This window comes from Oryctolagus cuniculus, chromosome 8 (genome assembly GCF_964237555.1).
Source record: "Oryctolagus cuniculus chromosome 8, mOryCun1.1, whole genome shotgun sequence".
In the NCBI taxonomy this organism is placed as follows: Eukaryota; Metazoa; Chordata; class Mammalia; order Lagomorpha; family Leporidae; genus Oryctolagus; species Oryctolagus cuniculus.
In genome coordinates, this window is record NC_091439.1 from 59460377 (window position 1) to 59482485 (window position 22109).

The 22109-nt window shown below is 39.9% G+C and overlaps 2 protein-coding genes across 11 annotated transcripts in view; one reads left to right on the plus strand and one right to left on the minus strand.

The window, feature by feature from the left end:
• The window catches only part of GSTCD (glutathione S-transferase C-terminal domain containing), a 142365-nt gene extending 132862 nt beyond the window's left edge, over positions 1–9503 (minus strand). The window contains exons 1-3 of one of the 3 annotated variants that reach the window (XM_051819527.2): positions 9306–9503; positions 7488–7597; positions 6–446 (exon numbers count right to left, since the gene is read on the minus strand). In XM_051819527.2, coding sequence (XP_051675487.2) covers positions 6–425 — 420 coding nt within the window. In that variant the 5' untranslated portion in view covers positions 426–446; positions 7488–7597; positions 9306–9503. Of the gene's footprint in view, positions 1–5; positions 447–7487; positions 7598–7758; positions 7874–9305 lie in introns of those variants that run through there. The other 2 variants (XM_008267531.4, XM_051819525.2) reach the window with 2 other exon arrangements.
• INTS12 (integrator complex subunit 12) overlaps positions 7930–22109 on the plus strand; it is a 29866-nt gene continuing 15686 nt past the window's right edge. For 2 of the 8 annotated variants that reach the window (XM_017347376.3, XM_070047781.1), the window contains exons 1-3: positions 9528–9663; positions 9974–10132; positions 19808–19972. In XM_017347376.3, the coding sequence (XP_017202865.2) occupies positions 19817–19972 (156 nt within the window). In that variant the 5' untranslated portion in view covers positions 9528–9663; positions 9974–10132; positions 19808–19816. Of the gene's footprint in view, positions 8068–9509; positions 9788–9973; positions 10133–17741; positions 17861–19807; positions 19973–22109 lie in introns of those variants that run through there. The other 6 variants (XM_051819529.2, XM_051819528.2, XM_017347377.3 and 3 more) reach the window with 6 other exon arrangements.

The following is a 22109-nucleotide window of genomic DNA, read 5'->3' on the forward strand; positions in this document are numbered from 1 at the left end:
CTTACTTCAGCACAGGCTTTCAAGCAAGTCTTTTTAAAACCCAGAAGTTCCAAAACCTCCTTCTTTGAGGGATCTGCTTCATATGACTTCTGAATTATGTGTCTTAGTACAACAGCAAGTCCTGCTCTACAAAAATTGTCTGGTTGTTCTACTATGGCAGGTAAACAGCAATTCTGCACTATTGGTGGAAGGTCTTGCCTTGATATAATCTGTATTTCAATATCCTGGGACAGCACCTTTCTTAGTAGTGAACTATCCGTACTTTCTTTGGTGGGGACGAAGCATACTTTAAAGATGTTGCAGTCACAGTATGATAATAAAAATAAAGTTACAGATGTATGAAGAGGAAAGATGTATCCTTCGGTTTGGTGAGAAAAGTCCAGATATAGGTATTCTTCCATAAGACTTTTCTTAATGCCTTTCATTTTCTTCTTCCATTGGGTTACCTAAAGCATAAATTGAAATAGTTATAGGCCTTAGAATATAATAATTTAGAAGCTAAAATAGAAGATGAATGTTTTAAAAACCTATACTAGAAATCAGTAAGGATTTGTGATATAGATAATGATGCTATAAGAATTTATTCCTGAATACTGAATAAGTGGATTGCGAAAGAAAATATTTCCACCCTGTGAAATTAACAGTCTTGGGGGCAATTTTACACCCAGTTTCTTTAAAATGAACATACTTTAGTACTTTGTTATACAAAGCACTCCTAGTTGCTCTTTTCTCTCACACCCCCATAAGAATGGATTAATAACCATTGTTGGCTCTGCCTTCTATATGCAGAATCTAATCATTTCACACCATTGCCATTGCTTCCACTGTGATTCAAGTCACCATCAACTCTTTGAATTACTGTAATTTCTTATTGCCTCATCTTGTCTCTTCTCATCACAGCAACCAAAGTGATGCTCTTAAAAATGATGTAATTGGGGCCAGCGCTGTGACATAACAGGTAAAGCCTCTGCCTGCAGTGCCAGTACCTCATATGGGCGCTGGTTCGAGTCCTGCCTGTTCCACTTCTAATCCAGTTCTCTGCTATGACCTGGGACAGCAGTAGAAGACAGCCCTAGTGCTTGGGCCCCTGCACCACATGGGAGACCCAGAAGAAGCTCCTGGCTCCTGGCTTTGAATCAGCACAGCTCTGGCCATTGCAGCCAACTGGGGAGTGAACCAGCAAATGTAGGACCTCTCTCTGTCTTCTCTCTCTGTGTAACTCTTTCAAATAAGTAAATAAATCTTAAAAAAAAAATGATGTAAAATCATGCTACTACTCAGCTCCAAACCTCCAATATCTTCTACTCATAGAAAAGTCAAAATTGCTACAATGGCCTACAAGATCTCCTTGATTTTATCCACCCTTCATGTCCCTGAGAGTCCATCTCATTGACTCTACTCATTACTTATTGCCCCAGCACATGTGGATTGTTATTCCTCTATAATGCCAGGTTCCCATGTCAGAGTCTTTATACTTGGTACTTCCAGTGCCTAAAACACTACCTCACCTCCTTTCAGGTATTTACTCAGTAGCAGCTTCTGACCCAGTCCTTCCCTGGCTACTCTTTTTGGAGTGCAAACCCCAAATCCCATCCTACCTAGAAAAAATTTATATTCTTCTCAATGCTTTTTTTTTTTTTTTTGCCATAGCACTTACCACTGTCATAACATACTAGGTATTTATTGTTTCCCCCAACTAGGATGTTCCATTAAGGGCAGAAATTTTGTTCTGGTCAATGCTACACCAAAAACAGGGCTTGCTGTATCTACTACCTAGAATTATTTTATTATTATTATTTATTTGAAAGGCAGAATTACAGAGTAAAAGGGAGAGAAACAGAGATCTTCCACCTGGGCTTCACTCTCTAAATAGCCACAACAGCCAGGGCTGGGTCAGGCCAAAGCCAGGAACCAGGAACTCCATCTAGGTCTCCCACATGGGTGGCAGGAACCCAATGGCTTGGGCCATCTTCTGCAGCTTTGCCAGGCACATGAGCAGGGAGCTGGGTTGGAAATGGAGCAGCTGGGACTTGAACTGATGGTCATATAAGATTCCAGTGTTGTAGGTGTGGACTTAACCCACAGAGTTACAACACAGACTCCAAGAAGTTTTGATGAATGAATACATAAATGAACACACACAGACAGACAATTCTGAGGTATAATTATTGATGGAAATTTTCAAGTCATATTCCTTAAGGGTTTCGTAAGTTATGGTAACTTTTGTTTTGGAATGGCAGAGTGATGGGGGAGAGAGACCCAGAGACAGGGAACAAGATTAAGGGAACTCCTATCCGCTGATTCACTCTCCCAAATACCTGCAACAACCAGGGCTGGGATGGACTGGGCCAAAGCTGAGACTGAGAATTCAATATAGGTCTACAGCGTAGTGGGTAGCAGGGACCCAGCTATTTGAGCCATCACTGCTCGTACCAGGGTCTGTATTAGCAGGAAGGTGGAGTCAGAGCCAGGAATTGAACTCAATCTTGTTTGGATGTGGCACATAGGCACCTTAACTTCCAGGTCAATGCCTGCCCTTATCATGACTTTTTATATTTGATTCATACTTTTTCTGAGCCCAGAAGTTCCTATAATCTAAGCATAAGTTACAATTCCAAAACTGACACTAGATGGCACTCTTTAAAAGCCTTCACCATGAAGTATGAACCAGGAAGATGGCATATTAAAGGAAAAATTACTTTAAAAGCATTTTAAAAGTACACAGGCAACTTTGTCCTTTAACTGTTTTTGAAATGTCAGTGTAGTCTTCAGAAACTCTTTCTTTTTATTCTAAATTCCTTGTTGTCTTTGTTTCTTAATGAAAAGACATATACAGTTTAAATTTCTTCGTACTCAATATTTTTTCATTGAAGTGCTATAATCCATTATAAGAAAGGGCTACGGTTAGTAAAGTATCACCTTAGAAAATTTGTTATACTCTAATAATCACTATTTCTATATTTTACATTATTTCATTAAAACAACAGATCTGTGCCATGATTACTTTTTAAAAATATTACCTGAGGAAAAAATTATTTTACATGATTTAAAAGCAAGCACTTTTCAATCCATGGAAACCATTTTTTCTTCTGAACTTAATTATGTTTTTGGTTTTCATTTGGTACTTAGACCAGAATTTGAAACAAAATACTCAAGAGTACATATTAAATTTCACAGGCAGTAAGAATCAGCCACACTTCCTAGAAGTTTGGCTCCAGAGACTTATTGCTAGTTAATTTACCAATCCTCTAGACTCACTCTCCTGACTGCAGAACATTATAAAGATCTCTAAGTGCTTCGAGAAGGCAAATTTGAAGGAAAACATGATTAATTTCTTCACCTGCCCAGCAGTCTAGAAAACAGTAATTCTGAGACTATCTCTATTAATACTTTTTTAAAAAACTAGCCGGTGCCGCGGCTCACTAGGCTAATCCTCCGCCTTGCGGCGCCGGCACACCGGGTTCTAGTCCCGGTCGGGGTGCCGGATTCTGTCCCGGTTGTCCCTCTTCCAGGCCAGCTCTCTGCTGTGGCCAGGGAGTGCAGTGGAGGATGGCCCAAGTGCTTGGGCCCTGCACCCCATGGGAGACCAGGAGAAATACCTGGCTCCTGCCAACGGATCAGCACGGTGCGCCGGCCACAGCGGCCATTGGAGGGTGAACCAACGGCAAAGGAAGACCTTTCTCTCTCTCTCTCACTGTCCACTCTGCCTGTCAAAAAAAAAAAAAAAAAAACTGAAAACGTCATGCTACTTTGAAGCTTTTGATTTTATACACCCACAAGCGTGCACACACACATACATACACTGTACATGTATATTTCGCAACTTTCCAGGGTACATAAGCATGAAAATACTTTTGCACACATTCTATAAATTCTTCTCATTGTGGGTGCTTAATAAATGCTCACAATCAACACAATATAATAGCAATAATTTGCCCATGGTGATATCCAAACATTAATGAAACGCCTGACAGAAAATTCAAAGTACTGTTGATTTCTGATTCTTTTTTTATTTATTTTTTTTTTTTTGACAGGCAGAGTGGACAGAGAGAGAGAGAGAGAGAGAGAAAGGTCTTCCTTTTGCCATTGGTTCAACCTCCAATGGCCGCCGCGGCTGGCGCGCTGCGGCCGGCGCATAGCGCTGATCCGAAGCCAGGAGCCAGGTGCTTATCCTGGTCTCCCATGGGGTGCAGGGCCCAGGTACTTGGGCCATCCTCCACTGCACTCCCTGGCCACACAGAGAGCTGACCTGGAAGAGGTGCAACCAGGACAGAATCCGGCGCCCCGACCGGGACTAGAACCCGGTGTGCCGGCGCTGCAAGGCGGAGGATTAGCCTAGTGAGCCGCGGCGCCGGCCTGATTCTTAATATTTTTTCCCAATATGGTAGTGCTTTTTCCTGGGAGATTAAAAATTTACCTATATGACCTTGGAGTAAAAAAAAATTACTCTTCCTGGGCAATCTCTCCCATTATTTACTATTTTATAGAATAAATATTTAGTAAACCTGTATAAGTCTGATGTCTTTGCTCTCTATTGTATCTTGATTTTTTTCAAGAGAATGAGACATAGCTTCTGCTTTAAGTGTATGAATAAAAAAAGGAAAAAGAAACTCCTCTTTTTCCTTCCTCCCTTTCTACTTTGAGAATTTTCAAGTTCAATCATTTATATTCTGAGCTTTAAACAGGCAGAAACTACAGAATCAACTTTTGGGTCTCCAGGGCTTCTGGAGCACAACTCTTCTTGTTACTTCATATTATACCCCTGCCAAGCACAGAAGCAACGTCATTTGCCCTTCCCAGTTTTGACAAATGCCATACTACAACCACTCTGGAGAGAAAGCAGAAAACTCACACAAACTTCAGGAGGTGAACAGAGGTAATAGAATTTGTGTCTCTTCTCTGTGCATGCCAATTTGCTTGGGAATGTTGCAGAAGAAATATTTAGGTAAAAAGAAAATACTGATGTTTTGGTTTCTTTATTTGGAAATCTTCAAAGATTATTTATTTAATTTATTGGAAAGGCAGAGAAAGGGGGGTAGGGGGGGTGGGGAGAGAACAAACCTACTATTGGTTCACTCCCCAAATGCTTGCAACAGCCAGGGCTGGGTCAAAGCCAAGGACACTGAAATGCTACTCAGGTCTCCCCTGTGGATGGCAGGGACCCAAGTTCTTGAGCCATCAACTGCTGCCTTCCCGGGGGCACATTAGTAGAAACTGGAGTGGAAGTTGAACCATGACTTGAAACCAGGAACTCTGATAATTAACCACTGTGCCAAATGCGCACCCCCCCCCCCAAAGATATTTTTAAAAGGCTAAATTAGTCACGAGTTTAATACTTGGGCATTTGGGGCCAGTGTTGTGATGCAGTAGATTGGGCCTCTGCCTGCAGCACCAGCATCCCATATGGGTGTCAATTCCTTTCCCAGCTACTCCTCTTCTAATCCAGCTCTCTGCTGATAGCCTGGAAAAGCACTGGAGAATGGCCCAAGCTGCTTGGGCCCCTGCACCCATGCGGGAGGAATGGAGGAAGCTCCTGGCTTCAGATCAGTCCAGATCCAGCCACTGGGGAGTGAACCAGCAGATGGAAGACCTTGCTCTGTGACTCTGCCTCTCAAATAAATGAATAAATCTTTAAAAAAAAATTAGGCATTTATATGTTTTGCATGTTCATTCTAATTAATATATTTGACTTCAATAAATTATTTCACATATAAAAGGGGAAATGAGTTTTTTTTATAAATGTCTTATCTGTAACCATTTTGCTACTTCACTCTAATAATATGTGTATGAACACACACACACATACACACACACATATATGTCTCCTACTAGACATCTCCACTTGGTTGTTCTTCTAAATCTGTTCCTTTCTTTAGTGTCCCATTCCAGGCAAAACGGCAACACCATTCACTCAGATGCTTAGGCCAAAAACTCTTTTTCTCTCATGCCCTGTCATTTCCACCCAAATCGAATTCCCTGGTTCTACCATCTTAATCAAAGTCATTACCAGCTGTCATCAGGATTACTGCAAGGGGCCAGCGCCGTGGCTTACTAGGTTAATCCTCTGCCTGCAGCGCCGGCATCCCATATGGGCACTGGGTTCTAGTCCTGGCTACTCCTCTTCCAGTGACAGCTCTCTGCTGTGGCCCGGGAGGGCAGTGGAGGATGGCCCAAGTGCTTGGACCCCTGCACCCGCATGGGAGACCAGGAAGAAGCACCTGGCTCCTGGCTTTGGATTGGCGCAGCGTGGGCTGTGGCAGCCATTTGGGGAATGAACCAACGGAAGGAAGACCTTTCTCTCTGTCTCTCACTCGCTCGCTGTCTGTAACTCTACCTGTCAAATAAATAAAAAAAGTTAAGAAAAAACTACTGCAAAACCCTGTAAAATATTTTCTATTACTCCAGACACAATTTTAGCCTTGCTTTAATAGGGGGCTAATTGTTCACACCATTTTTTTTTTCAAATTAATAAATCTACTTTAAGGGTCAAATAAATGTAAATTAAGACACAAGATTATCTTTGTAAGCTGAATTGGAAAAAGTGTAACTGGAACCTGTCCAAACTTGTAAAGCAGCATAGAAATTTCTGTGGATACTGATATTCAGCCAAAGAACTAAGAATCTTGGATTTTGTATACTTTCCTTGCAAGTAGAGTATTTATATAAGAATTATAAAGTAATGGATGAAAGTCCAGACCCTTGAGGCAGAATAAGTTAATTCAAACCCTAGTTCTGGGGGCAGTGCTGTGGCAAAACAGGTAAAGCTATGCCATATCTTGTGGCTTGTGGCACCGACATCCCATACAGCCACTGGTTTGAGTCCCAGCCGCTCCACTGCCAATCCAGCTTCCTGCTAATGTGCCTGGCAAAGCAGCGGGAGACTGGGCCCCTGCACCCAGGTGGGAGACCCAGAAAAAGCTCCTGGCTCCTGGCTTTGGATCGGCTCAGCTCCAGCCATTGTGGCCATTTGGGGAGTGAATCAGTGGATGGAAGATTCTCTCTCTAAAACTCTGCCTTTCAAATAAATAAAAAGGTCTTAAAACAAAAGCAAAACCCTGGTTCTGATTCTTAGTAGACATAGAAAAATTTTCCATACCTTAATTTCCTCATTTATAAAATGGGTACAATAATAGCAGTACTTACCATGTGGAATGCTGTGAGAACCAAAGCATGCCTGTCTTACAGTAAGCCTCTACCTAAATGCTAGCTACTACTATTTACTTATAATTTAACCCCAAATTACTTATCCATTGACGCCATTAAAATACACAGACGTTTATGAGCAAAACCCAATGGTGCTTTCCATTTCCAAAGTTCTTCCCAAGAAAAATAAGGGATTCACGTTGAATTGAGCCCCTCCTTCCCATCTCCAAATTTAAAAAAGCCAGGGAGTACTGAAATATACAAAACAATACTGAACCCTTTAGTCCACATGCATACCAATTACATAAAATAAGCAGTTCAACAATTATGAGAGAAATACAAACTTAGTTTTTAAGAAATTAAAACTGAAGTGGTAGGTGTGGTGCAGCAGGTTAAGCCGTCACTCGTGATGCCAGCATTCCACATCAGAGTGGGATGAACAGCATCTAACTGCCTTGAATATTAAAGGTCAAAAAAGAAAACAAGAAAACTGAGTTTTTTCAAAGTTCATAACTATAACATCAAGCACTACAGGACAAAAGCTTATTGTTAAAATTAGCTATTATCTGGGCAAGAAATAAAAAAAAGTTTTAAAGTAAAAATGTTTGCTGTAACCTTAGCCATAATGGACGTGTACAATCTTCTCTGGCGAATCAGGGAACCATCTGTTGCCATGGAATCATAACGCCTGCAGGTAAGACTGACCTCACAATTAACAGGGCACTCAGAATGGAAAGCTACCAGGTTAGAAGTAGCAGCAAGCCTGAAACAAAATTTGATTCCCAAGGCAAACAACACCTGAGCTTGTTATGATCTAAATGGCTGAAATCTCCACATTCCCAGTACCACTCACAGAATTCAGGAGGCTACTTTGAGTACCTGAAGATAAAAACAACATACATCAGGGTATTGTGTATACTACAGGTATGTCAGGTGGCTGGCCCCAGAATTTTTTACTCTCCAGGCTTGCTACGTTGCTATTATGAAAGCCAATTGGATATTCTGTATTTCTTATTTCAAACCACCAGTGAGGATACAAAAGCTACAAAGTCAGATTTACCAAAAAAAAAAAACAAAAAACTTGAAAATCATTATAGAAGTTCAAGTGTAAGCCTTGTTTAAAGTATAAGAAAACAAAAACCAAACGAACTGATAAAACAGTTCTCAATCTCATTGACCTTCTCAATCTTATTTTTGAAGTTAGATCTCTTAAGATGATGTCTTCAGGTGTAACTCAAACATTTTCAAGTAATCAGTATACTTAAGAGGATCCTCTCCGCGGCATATGCTCGCCCCCAGGCATGTATAAAAAATCAAAACAAAACCCGCATAGCTTGATGTTTGATTTATTAAATATGACAGCAAATCACTCAGTTGGGTTACAACAGAGTTTATTTTCACAATATTTAAATGGCTATTTTACATTTCTAAAACTGTCATATCACTAGTTTCGAGCGTTTGCAGTTTCTCCTGCCAACACTGTCTACTTTTTCAATAATTCAGCACAAGATATATTATTAAATGGCATTTTCTTGACATTCAAGAACTTATTCCCAGGAATGGTATTAAGAGTAGAGAGAGAAAAAAATCAGCTAATAGAGTTGGGATGGGAAATAACTATATTAGTAAAATTAGTTTTTGATGCCAAAGAAACTTGCTTGCAAGTTGTTAAACTCAAAACGGACTTCATATAGGAGCTAAAAACTGAAGAGAAACATTTTAGATAAATGGCTCCAAAGGAAGCAACTCCTCTGAAATGAACTATTAGGTGGTTTTCACCTAGAACTGCTTCCTCCAATCAGGAGGGACTGGGATAGAAAACTGTCACAAAGGAAAAAAAAAAAAAAAAGTGCGATCCGAGAAGTCTTGATACCAAAACGGCTGACGACCGCACAAGCACCTCCAACTGGAAGCTGCCGGGAAGGACCGGCTGGGGGAACCGGGAAACACCTAGACCTGGGGACGGGCGCGAGCCCTCCAGCCGCGCACACCCAGGAGCTGGAGCCCCAGTCTGAGGCAGCCCAGAGCGGAACAACGATTCCTCGCCCTCGCCCTTTCCACCCTTCTCCTGCATCTTCAACCCCGTCGACCCCCAACGCAAAAGGCAGTCACCAGGGGGGACACCGGGGCTGAGGAGCCGCCGGCCCGAGCGCCCTCTTTACCTGGTCGCAGAGGCGCGGCCAGGCAGGGAGGGTGCGTGAGCGTGTCGGCGACACCAGCCACCTACGCCTTCCCGCCCAGCCCGAGCCGGGATCCCGAGGCTGCTTCTGGGAGCTGCAGGCCCCTTGCTGCCAGAGATTAAAAACAACAAATAGGTTTAGAAATTACTCGCGCCGGCTGTCATTCATAATCCGGCGGACCGGAAGGAGGGAGGTTACGTCACTTCCTGCAGTCGCACTGCCAAACGTTTCCCCAGGGCCCCGCTGCGGGAACCTTTGTTTCCGCTCTTTCTGTGCTGGGTAGTGCGGGGACCGGTTCGGAAGGGACCACTGGGAACGGACGGAGCGGCGGGGCGGAGCGGTGAGTTGTGACGAGCCAGCCGGCTCCCCGCCACCTCTGGGGGGCTCGAGACCCCCGCGAGGGTCCGGGTTGGGAGAGTGGCGTAGTGGAGTCTTGATTTCCTCGCTCCTTTAGGAGAAACCCGGTAGCTGACGGCTGTTGCGTGCCACAGCCTGACCGTTCTCTCCCTTTAGGGAGGACTGCTTTCCAGAGTGTTGTGGAGTGGGGCGTGGGGACTGGGATTAGGCTTTGGAAGCTTGTCAAGGATCTCTGGCGAGTTCTCTATGTATGCACCTCATCCCGTCTCTCCTTTTCTGTCTCTCTTTTCAAGGAGCTTTCCTCGTGCTAAGGCTTCGATGCGACGTGCTTTAATCTAAGAATTGACGTTTCTTTTCCGAGTGTCTGTTGTCACTCTTCAGCTTCTCCAAACCACTGGATTCCTTTGAAGTCGGGCCTTTTCGTCTGCCCGGCGTTCCCACACGTTCCTAAGGTATCCGTGTGACCCAGGGCCAAGAACTCATTGGAGGAATGGAACGGGGGAGCATCTTTAAAAGAATGTTTATTGGAAAAGGTTGCAAGAGGTTGCAGAGACATGAGCTGCAAAGTTTCCTAGAGCCACTGTGAGGGGGCAGCCCTAATACTGAACTCTGCAGGAATAGGTTCGGTTTCCTTCATCCTGGGCACACGCAGATCATTGACCTTGGACTTCAGATGAAGATTGACAAATAGGATGGAAAACAGAATGCAGGGGAAAGCATAAGCTCATTTATATTTACATATGAACATCAGTTTAGATTGTAGAGATGGCGGAAGTACTAGAAAGTGACATTTAAGCCAAAACCTCGCTCATGCAATGACTGTTTTTGAGCACCTGCTAAGTTTTAAGCACTAGGGAACTAAAAGTGAACAAAAATGGCTGTACTTTGATGGAGTTAATATCCTGTGATTAATGAATTTAAGCCAAGTGAAAGATTAGGGACAGAGTATTGCAGAGAAACATGGTGCAAATTCCCAATCACAGAGAGGTGATTTTTGTTTTGCCTTGATTTTGCTTTTTGATGTTTGAGAGTTTTGGGGGATGAAGGGGTAGTTTTCTTTTTGCTTTCTTGCTGAAGTGACCTTGGAAATGGTTAGAATTATGTAGAAGTAGAGAAAGACCACTAGACTTTGATCTGTAATTCTATAAGCAATTATTTTGTGGTACTTTGCAAAGTAGGATAGGATAAAACTCTAGAATCTAATTAAGGTAGTTAGTTTTATGGGGAAATAATACGTGTGAAAAAAGGGTATGCTTCAATGTAGAAAGTTCCAGTGCTGTGAGGAAGTACTATGATATATCCTAAGGAGGAAGAGATACCAATTACCTCTCATCAATCTCATCAGTTGAGATTTAGGATGGAGAGAACAGAGGCATAGCAGCTGTAATAGCACTTGCCAGAGTAGTATTTTAATTGTGTCTTGATAAGATTAGAAATAGCAAAATGGATAAAAAGCTTCCAGGATAGAGAAAAGAATAAGAGTAGCAAGGTCAGCTAATACCTGTAAAGAATATCTGGAGGTGAAGAATGATAGTTTTTGTGCCAATTAATGAATCTTAAGTGCTAGGCCAGGAAATTTGTGTGTGTGTGTGTGTTTTAAGATTTATTTATTTGTTTTGAAAAGCAGAGTTACAGGGACGGGGGTGGGGGTGGGGGAGATAGATAGAGAAAGATCTTCAATAGGCTGGGTCATTCCCCATATGGCCTCAAGGGCTCAAGCTAGGCCTGGCTGAAGCCAGGAGCCTGGTACTCCATCAGGGTATCCCATATGGGTGTAGGGGCCCAAGGGCCGTCATCTGCTGCTTTCCCAGGTGCATTATCAAGGAACTGGATCAGAAGTGGAGCGGCTGGGATTACAACTGGCACCTGTGTGGGATGTTGGCATTGCAGGCAGCAGCTTAACCTTTTGTGTCAGTGCCAGTCCCTGGGCTTTATTTTTAAGGCAGTAGGAAGCCTTAATTTTTTTCAGTAAGAAAATGTTGAAATTGAATGTCTGGCATTGTGGCATAGCTGGTAAAACCATCACCTATGACATCAGCATCCCTTATGGGTGCTGGTTCATATTCTGGGTACTCTATTTACAATCCAGCTCCTTGCTAATGACCTGGGGAAAGCAGCCGAAGATGGCCCATGCCACCCATGTGGGTGATCCAAATGAAGCTCTTGGTTCCTGGCTTCAGCCTGGCTCAGCCCTGGCCATTGTGGCCATATGGGGAGTGAACCAGCAGATGGAAGATCTCTCTGTCTCTCTATCTCTGTGTAACTCTTTCAAATATTTTTTAAAAAAAGATTTAAAAAATCAAAAAAAAATTTTCAGGGAAATTAATATGGCAACAGTGTTGAAGCTGATAATGATTAGATTAGTGTTGCTGTTCAGGTAAGCTAATAAAGGCCTGCTTTTGAGTAGCAGTGGTAGAAATGAAAAGTGGGCCAAATGTGAAAGTTATTGCAGAATCAGAATCCATAAGAAAAGCCTGCCAATTGTTTGGATGTAAAGAGTAGGGAAGAAATCAGTGAGGGAAAGTTTTAGGGCTCAGACCTAATTAACAGAGTTTTGTTATTTATTGAAGGAAAATGCAGACAATGAACGTTTGTAGAGATATTCACAAAGTCAGTTTTAGTTATAGCTAAATCTGAGATACCCTTAGGACAACCAGGGAGTCATGTCTATTAAGCAATTGGAAATATGGGCTTTGAGCTTACAGGAGATTGGAGTAGGGATAAAACATGAAATCATCTGCCTAGTGGTGACATTTCAAAACATGCTGTATCTTAAGTTTACCAGGGAAGCAATTGGTAGCAGAACTAAAGAAAATAGCCAAGGATAAATAAATGGGAAACACTACAAGCAGCAGAGGTAAGAAGATGAGCCAGAGAAAGAAGAGTCAGAGATAGAAGAGGAAAACTAGAAACACTGAGTATAATAAACTAAAGAGAGGAGAATTTTATGAAAGGAAGTGGATGACATGTATTTGCTTAGCCAGAATTACTGAAGATCTGCTATTTGCCAAGCACTCTACTAAACATAGGGGTTATGGTAGTAAGTAAAAGCCATCCAGTGCCTGCCCTCTTGTAGGCGATAGATAGTGCTTACATAATTAACAGATGATGGATATTACTAATCAGTACGAAATGCTTCCCTCCTGTAACAGGAATAATTTGATTTTGTTGAAAAATGTATGGAAAAATATTGAGATTTGAAGGATGACTTAGGCTGGGGAGGTGGTACACCTTCCACTAAAGCACTCAGTAAGAAAGAATGTGATATAGTAGAGGACTTAGAAGTTGTGTGACTATAATGAAATAAGAGCAGTGTGAGTAACATTTAATGAGCATGTACCATGTGCCAGGTACTGTACAACTGCCTTACATGCATTACCAGATCATGTTAGGGCATTAGAGACTTCGCTGAGAATCTTGTTGTTTAACCTTTGTACTGTGAGGAGTCATAAAACTATTTTAAGTGTGTGATACAAAAATATTAAGAGGGGATAAGAATGGTTGTGGGGAGACTGATGGGCTTTTGCTATGGGCTAGATAATAGTAGGTTGGTCTTGGATGGTGGTAGTAAGTATAGAAAAAGGTAGATGGATTTTAGATATATTTTAGGGTTTGGTGATTGAGGTGGGGGGTGGGAGGTGGGGAAGTAGCAGGAGTTAAAACTGATTCCCAAGTTTCTAACTGGAACGATGGAATAAATATTTGAAAAAGGGAATCCTAGAGGAAGTACTGGTTGGGAGAAAAGAGAAGAGCATATGAATGGCTCTGTTAGCAGCACATTCAACAGGAGGCCCCAGTGAGGCAGCCAAGTCAAGCTGACAGTTGTCTTGGAAGAGAGACTTGGGCTTTAGAGATAAATTTATAATTATGCCCCCCCCCCCCAAATAGACAAAAACCTACATATAAAATTGTCTAGGGAAACAATTCTAAAATTTTAGAGTGGATCAGAATTGTCTGGGACCAGCTCCTAGAGCTTTTTCTTCATTATGTCTGGGAGCACAGACCAAGAGTTTGCAGTTCTAACATGTTTCCAGGAAATGCCTATGCTACTAATCCAGAAAAAACATTTTTGGAAGTTGTAGAATAAGATCAGAAGAGACCCAGAACTTTCGCTTTTTAACTGTAATAAGAGGAACCTGCAAGGAAGATGGAGAAAGAAGTAGGAGGAAAAATAGTATTTATTACATTTACCTAAGGTTGTGAATGATTTTGATGAGAGTGTTTTCATGGTGGGACAATGGTCAAATTGCAGGAATCGCAGCATAAGCATAAGGAAGGAAGGAAACAAATACAAAAAATTGATGGTAATCTGAGAAAGTTTTGCCATAAAAGGGAGAAGACAGGATAGAAGAGGCTTGAATCTACTTAAATGATAATGAAAAGATGCCATTAGAAATACAAACTCCCCACACATCAGAGAGAAGAAAAAGAAGAAATTATGAACTTTTAGAGAGTTCAGGAAGTGACAGAAAGCAGATACCGGCATCATTGCATGGAGAGCTACTTCATGCTTTTTTATCAGGTTGGAAAGAGGAAAGAATGAGTACAAGTAAGTTTGTAGATATGTTGGCAAGAAGTTGAGTGCCTTTCCCTCTTACAGCCTTTTTTTTTTTTTTCTGTGAAGTAGGTGAGGTCATCTTCTGAAATAGATAAGCAGTTTTAAAGAAAATGGAGAAAATATAACTGGTTTCTGCAGCAAGTAGGGAAGAGAGTTGAACAGAGGAGCATAACAGGATTGCCATATTGTGTTGAGTATTCAGATGAGATTGGTGACTTTGAAGAGACAGAGTGTATTTGTATTCCTGTCATCTGTACTTAGAGTTTAGGTGTAGGCAGATAGCTAGCAGAGTGGATGTCTTCAAAGTAAGTGAAACTCTGTGGCAGAAAGTGTCCTACATGAAGGACGCCTGTGGAAAGAACTGGTCATCAAACAAGATGCACTTTCTCTGAAGGGAGGAGAGAGCTTCCACTTTGCTTATGGCCCTGTCTAAATACTGAAGGAGTTTGTGTATTCAAAAGGCTTTCATAGCCTAGGCAGCTCCTGTCAAGAGCCTCCGGTGATCACTGATGACATTCCTAAGAGTGCTAATTGTTAAATTAACAATAGCAGGCACTGTGCACTAACTTCTCATGCAAAACCTCTGTCCTCAAAGAATTGTGTTATGAGAATTAATAGTAAAACTTTTCAAAGATATACTTCGTTTTAGTGTATTAAATGGATAATATTCTTATGTCTCATAAGTTTTAGATAAGCATAAGTGCCCAACCCTATTGTTTGTTTCGTTAGGTGCTTCTTCAGTTAATGATAAATCTTGTTCTCAAAGGAAAAAAAAGTATATTATTGCTAAAGTTAAAAGAAAAATAAGAAAAGAAGTATAATTGTGGATTGTAGTAAAGAAGGAGCACTGGTTTTTGTCAAAGAGGACAATAGTTATGGCAAATATCAGACTTCACTGGCTGAAGATAAGCTCCTTGAAGTTGAAGATATAAATAGTGATTGAGTGTAGAAGTTGGAGAAGATCATTAATGTAGATGCTAAAATTGTTGAAAATGATGATGAGGGAGAGGAAGCAATTTAGATGAGCCTGTGTAGATGACATTCAGATGAGGATTTAAAGGGAAGAAACTGGTAAGTAGTGATCATGGAGCATTTTTCTGAAAGCATTATAGAGTAAGATCTGTGTAGCCTTCTTTCCCCTTTGAGAAGGAACAAGTCAAAGGCATGGTGCTTTGATGAGGTTGTAAGGGAAATGATGTCATTAGGAAGGATAATAAAGATAAAGGGAGGGGGCTGGCATTGTGGCATAGTGGGTAAAGCCATGCATGCAACCCCAGCGTCCCATGTGGGTGCTGATACAAGTCCTGGCTGCTGTACTTCTGATTCACCTCCCTGAAGATGGTCCACATCCCTGGGCCCCTGCACCCACATGGGACCCAGAAAAAGCTTCTGGCTCCTAGCTTCAGATTAGCCCAGCTGTGGCTATTGCAGCCATTTTGGGACAGAACCAGCAGATGGAAGATCTCTGTTTCTCCCTCTCTTTGTCTGTAAAAATTATGCCTTTCAAATTACTAAATAAATCTTAAGAAAGAAAAACAAGGAAGGAAGGAAGGAAAGGTAAAGAGAAAAGAAGTGCTATAAGAAATATATTATCCCTCATAGTATTTTTTTTTGTCTGTTCTACTTAATATGACTGGTTTAATTCTGTAATTATCACACAGTTATTCTTAAGTGTTGAAAATTAACTGAAATGTGATCCCTGTTAAACATAAAAGTGGGAATAAGAGAGGGAAGAGATGTATAATTTGGGGCATGCTCGGGCTGACTTGCCCCAATTGGTAGAGTTGGAAACATACCAGGGGATTCCAATTCAATCCCATCAAGGTGGCATGTGCCAATGCCATCTCACTATTCCAAGTGATCAATTTCAGTTCACAATTGATCATAATGAAAGGACTAAGAGTCAAAGGGAGCACATAAACAAGTCTAGTATCTGCTAACACTAACCGATAGAATAAATAAAGGGGAGAGTGATCCAACATGGGAAGTGAGATACTCAGCAGACTCATAGAATGGCGGATGTCCTAAATAGCACTCTGGCCTCAGAATCAGCCCTAAAGGCACTCGGATCTGGCTGAAAAGCCCATGAGAGTATTTCAGGCATGGAAAGCCAAGGCACTCTGGCAAAAAGATCTCTGTGAGTGAGATCCCAGTGGAAAGAACAGGTCTTCAAAGAGGGAGGTGCCTTTCTCTGAAGGGAGGAGAGAACCTCCACTTTGACTATGACCTTGTCTAAACAAGATAAGAGTCGGAGAACTCAAGGGGCTTCCATAGCCTTGGAAACTCATGACTGGTGCATAGGGAGATTATTGATGCCATAGACAGGAGTGTCAATTGGTAAAGTCAACAACAGGAGTCACTGTGCACTTACTCCTCATGTAGGATCTCTGTCCTTAATGTGCTGTACACTGAGGCTTAATGCTATAACGAGTACTCAAACAGTATATTTCACTTTGTGTTTCTATGGGGGTGCAAACGATTGAAATCTTTACTTAATGTACACTAAACTGATCTTCTGTAAAAAAAAAAAAAAAAAAAAAGAAATTATCAATTCCCAACTTGACTCTCACTGGGATTAAACATGACAATAGGTCTGATCTGATTTCATCATGATTTAAAAAAAAATCATCTATTATTTTTCACTTTATGTTTCTGTGTGGGAACAAACTGTTGAAATCCTTACTTAAGGTATACTAAGCTGATCTTCTGTATATTAAGATAATCGAAAATGAATCTTGATGTGAATGGAAGGGGAGAGGGAGTGGGAAAGGGGAGGGTTGTGGGTGGGAGGGACGGTATGGGGGGGAAAGCCATTGTAACCCATGAGTCGTACTTTGGAAATTTATATTCATTAAATAAAAGATAAAAAAAAAAAAAAAAAAAAAAAAAGAAAAGTGGAAAATGTAGGAGACTATGCAGGTAATGAGTAGAGGCCCCATACATTTAATGTTGAAATGAAGAAGGGCTGAACTGAATGAGAGCATTGGAAGGATTTGCAAGGGGAAGGTAGTTTTGATCCTAAGGCATCCATTATGTATAATACACAAGAAAAAGGGAAACAGGAAATTGCTAAATAAACTGGATCAGTGAATTCCAAATTTTTCTAACTTAATAAATAGAAACGTTAATGTTTCTCTCTTTATTCTACTTTGCATACTGCTGGGATAGTGGGGCAGGTTAGGAATTTAGGCAAGGATAAAAAGTCTGTTACATTTTTTATTACAGTATTAAATAAAGAAACTCTAAAATTCCAGTTGGAATATTAGTATTGACCACTTATATAGTATGGTAGTCTAAGAGCTGACTCTTGTCACCTAATCAGTAATGTAAACCTTATATCTGTGATTGTAGAAATACCTACTAATACTTTGCTTCCATTTTTCAGCATAGCAATTCATTTTCTTAGAACAAAGATATTTAAAAATGTTTATGGAAAAGCAGAATAAAAAATTTATTTTGGTACAAAAATATTTTGAAAACCATTCATAGTTTTCTAATAATAGGCATTTTGAAAACCATTCCTATGCATGGACTTCAAAAATGTCTGCAGCGAAATAACTTTTGATTCCAAATTCCATGAACCTCTTAAAGTACTCTCAATATGTTACAAGGATTTCTCTAGGTAAGCAGATTGTTCTGGACAAGTAAACAACTACCCATTAGCTGTATAAAATTAGGTTAATAGAAATATTAAATTGTGTTCATCTTGTACACTCTGGAGATGTGTCAGGTTTATCCTTTTTTTGGCCATGGAACTTTTATTGAGAAACTTTTTTCCCTCCGTACTGCTATAATTATCAGTCCCATGAATACATTTTAAAATAATCTTTACAACCTGTCATTACAGAGAAATGATAATATGTAGTACAATTTTAAGAAGTGACAAAGGCTGCCTCTCAATGTTTTTTAAAGATTTATTTATTTGAAAGGCAATGTCACAGAGAGACAGCCAGTGAGAGAAACATCTTCCATTCACTAGGTCACTCCGACATTGGCCGCAGTGGTCTGTGCGGATCCAGACTGAAGTGAGGAGCCTGGAACCCATCTGGATCTCCCACATGGGTGGCAGCGGCCCAAGAACGTGGGCCATCCTTTTCTACTTTCCCAGACGCATTAGTAGGGAGCTGAATCAGAAGCAGAGCAGCCAGGATTCCAGTCTGATAATGGGATTCTAGCATCATAGGCTACGCTGTGCCACAATGTCAGCTCCTGTTTTGTTAAATTCTTACTGTTGTGAAATTTGTTTTTCTTTTTTCATTCTAGTATTAGTCTTTGGCCTCCTTGCATGAATGATTCAGGGAATATTTTATTAGAGAACAGAGCTAGACTATTTTTGAGCACTTAAAAGCCTGTGTGTGTATGTGTGTGTGTGTGTGTGTGTATGTTTCCTGTCAAACTTGCAGAGGAATAAAGAGGGAAGTAGGTGGGGGAGGAATAAACAAAATCTATTTTCAGGCTGTGCTTTTATATGCCAAGATTCAACCTACAGCAAGTTCTAATGGAGTTTAAAAAAAAAAAAAAAAACCTGAAAATAGAAGATTACTGTGGAATTGTTGACTGATCCTTAACTGTAGCAGTGCAAACATGCTGCATTATTATAATATTAACCTTCAGGATAGAAGAGGATTTCAAGCCTTAATATATTGATAAAAGGATTGAACACAAAGAATACATTTCTATTTTAATAATTCCTTGCCTGGAGAGGTATTTGGAAAAGTGACAACCAGAAGTAGAACCACCTGATAGCGTTGGTATTAACTAAAAACAAAACTTGTTAATGTTTTAAAATTTCATGAGCCTTTGATGTATGTCTTCATCTGTCTTGACTGTTTTTTAAGCTCCTTAGGACACAGAGCATTACATAGAGCCTATGGCGTGCACACACATGCAAAATTTTTGCAGGAAGGTATTTTAAGTGGATATGACACCATCCCTCAAGAGACCTTACTTTTCTTAAATAGATTAATATGTGCAATACCACAATCTAAATGTGATTTAATGAGGTTATCATTAATATATTTTTGAGATATTCAAAATTGGAGCAGAAGACTAAAGAAGCAGAAAAAGATAGTGTGAGATAAAAGCTGCGACTATCATCTCTATAACTTATCATCTAATGCATCATTTAACCATACCTTCCTGTAATCTGGCCCCCTACACTAAATCATTGTTTTTGTTATGGAAATGGGGTTTGAGAGAGGAAATTTTGATATATAGTAAACTCGACCTAAAAATGCCAAGTTCCTACAGATACCACAACTATATGTGTATGTTTTAAAACAAAGCTAGGAATGACAGGGAGGAGCTTATCTGCATTTAAAGCTTTGCCATGGATACAGATACAAAGAAAATTGATGACACTAGTGTTTTTAGGTAGAAAGATCTACATAACTCTAGTCAAGAATAAGGAAGAAATTTACATATATCTGAATAGCCTTTTGGAGAGTTTAAATTTTCTACCATGATCACAGTATTATGTCATTATAAATAAAAGAACATAGTAGATAAAACTGTCATTGTTAATTGCACATTGTCTCTAAATTACTCCTCCCCTCTTTTGTCCATGTAGGTGTTTGCAATGGCTGCTACTGTGAACTTGGAACTTGACCCTACTTTTTTGAAAGCACTAGGTTTCTTACATTCAAAGAGTAAAGATTCTGCTGAGAAACTGAAAGCACTGCTTGATGAGTCCTTGGCCCGGGGTGTTGATGCGAGTTACCGTCCATCTCAAAAGGTACCTGTGTCTATAAACAACTTTTGTAATGCTTGTTGTACAATAACATTTAGACCATCTCAACACAGTCTTTGCAAAAATAATCTTTTCTTGTGGCACAAAGAAATTATGTTCTTTAATTTTCTTTTCTTCCCTGAGCTTTTGGACAGGTAATGCACAACACTAGAGAGAAGTTAGCTTGATGTGGGTAGTATTCTATTCTACTAGTTTATGTTTATAGATACCCACTTGTTTACCACATAATTTCCAATTCTTTATGGTCACAAAGACTTTTTTAAGCTGCTGAATGTAACCACAATTTCTGATTATTCTCTATAATGTTTTAAAGCCAAATATTAACAAAGTAAAAGGAAAGGGATTATTCAAAAAACTAAATTAAATATAAGTAGATAATTTAAGAAGAAAGGAGGTGTAAATAAACTCTGAGAACTATGTAACTCCAATCTTGATAATAACAAAGCAGCCATTGGTAGCTTTATATGAAAAGAATGCACAGTTGGAGCCAGACAAACCTATTTGAAATCCCATTTTACACAAAATTAAGAGAAATACTGTAAGTCACCTAGACTAGTATCTACCTGGTATATAATATGCTGCTATAAATGACAATACTTATTCTCTAATACTTACTAAGTATTCTTTCAAATCTCTATACCCTAGCCCTGTAACTCCAAGTGACCTAGGTCTGTGGGCCTAGAAACCAAGCTGAGAAGAGGAATATAGAACTACCCGACTACTTCAAGTCTGTTTAGAATCTGATGCTCAAGACAGGGTCAGGTTTCATACTTAGCACCCAAGTAAACATTCATGTTTTTTTCTAGTCTTTTTTTCAACAGTAACTCTAGTACTCTCAAGCCTTTTTGTCTTTTGAATAGTAGAAACATTGTACTCTCAGTTTTTTCTACTCATTCTCATTCTGGTAGGGTCAATAAATTAAGGTGTATCACATTAGTACAGATCTACAAAACACACTACCAAGTTCATCCTGCTCTGTGTGTTGGTATTATCCAAATAGGAAAAATCTATTACCAAATAAAGTGAGATTCTAAAATGGAAGTTCATCTGTTAAAGCACATCAAAAATTTGTTGTGATTAAAAAGCCTGCTGCCCCTAGATTGCTAACTGGAATTCACTTCTCCTGCTAGAGAAAATAAGTATTTTAAAAGCACAAGTTAATTTAATTTTAACTTTCATCCAAACATTTCCAACATAACTTGTGTGAGAAGAGTGATTGAAGCTTCAGCATGCCTAAGAATCACCTGGAGACAGTAGTATGCTTGTAAACATTAATAACCAGCTTTGTGAATGTAATTTTAACATAAATATTGGTTGATACTCTATATAAATGAGAAGGCAAATGTGAACAATGAAGTTGGAACTTAAACTCACCCACCAATGACTTGAGCAACTTCTTTGCTTAATTACATAATATTTCTCAAATGCTGCAGGATTATGTCCTCAATTTTTTATGTTACATACATGATTAACTTTTTAAGTTTGACATGCTTTAACATTTTCTCTATTAGTTTCCTTAGTCTACAGTCTTTCTATGAAGAAACAAATAGTGAATTTTAGGTTTTGTGGTCCTGATGGTCTCTGGTGAAACTAGTTCTGCCATGGTAGCATGAATGCAGCTTCTTATACTACATAAATGGATGACTGCAGCTGTGTTCCAGTATAGCTATAAGTAGCAAGCCAGATTTGGCCTGTGAGTTTCAGTTTACTAACAATGGTCTAAACAATCAGCACAACATTAAATCACACCCTGCTATCAGTGGATCTGAAACCCACTCCCCTTCCCTTCTTCCACAGAGGTAACTACTATTCTGAAGTTGATGTATATCATTCCATTTATACTTTTATGTATTATCACAGAAAATAGACTGCATTTCCTATTCCAGGTTTACTTGGCAGATCTGGGGGTGATTCTGAGGAGCATGATATACATCAACTTTTTATACCGTTAACAACAATAAATGACAACTATATCAGCAAAACCTTGATAATATGATAGTAAGAATTTTAAGTTTAAGCCAGAATAAAAAGTCCATAGGCTGAAAGAAAACAGTTGCATGTCACGTATCAACAAAGGTCTTGTGAAGAACTCTTTAATCTGAAAAAGAAAACAACCTCATTT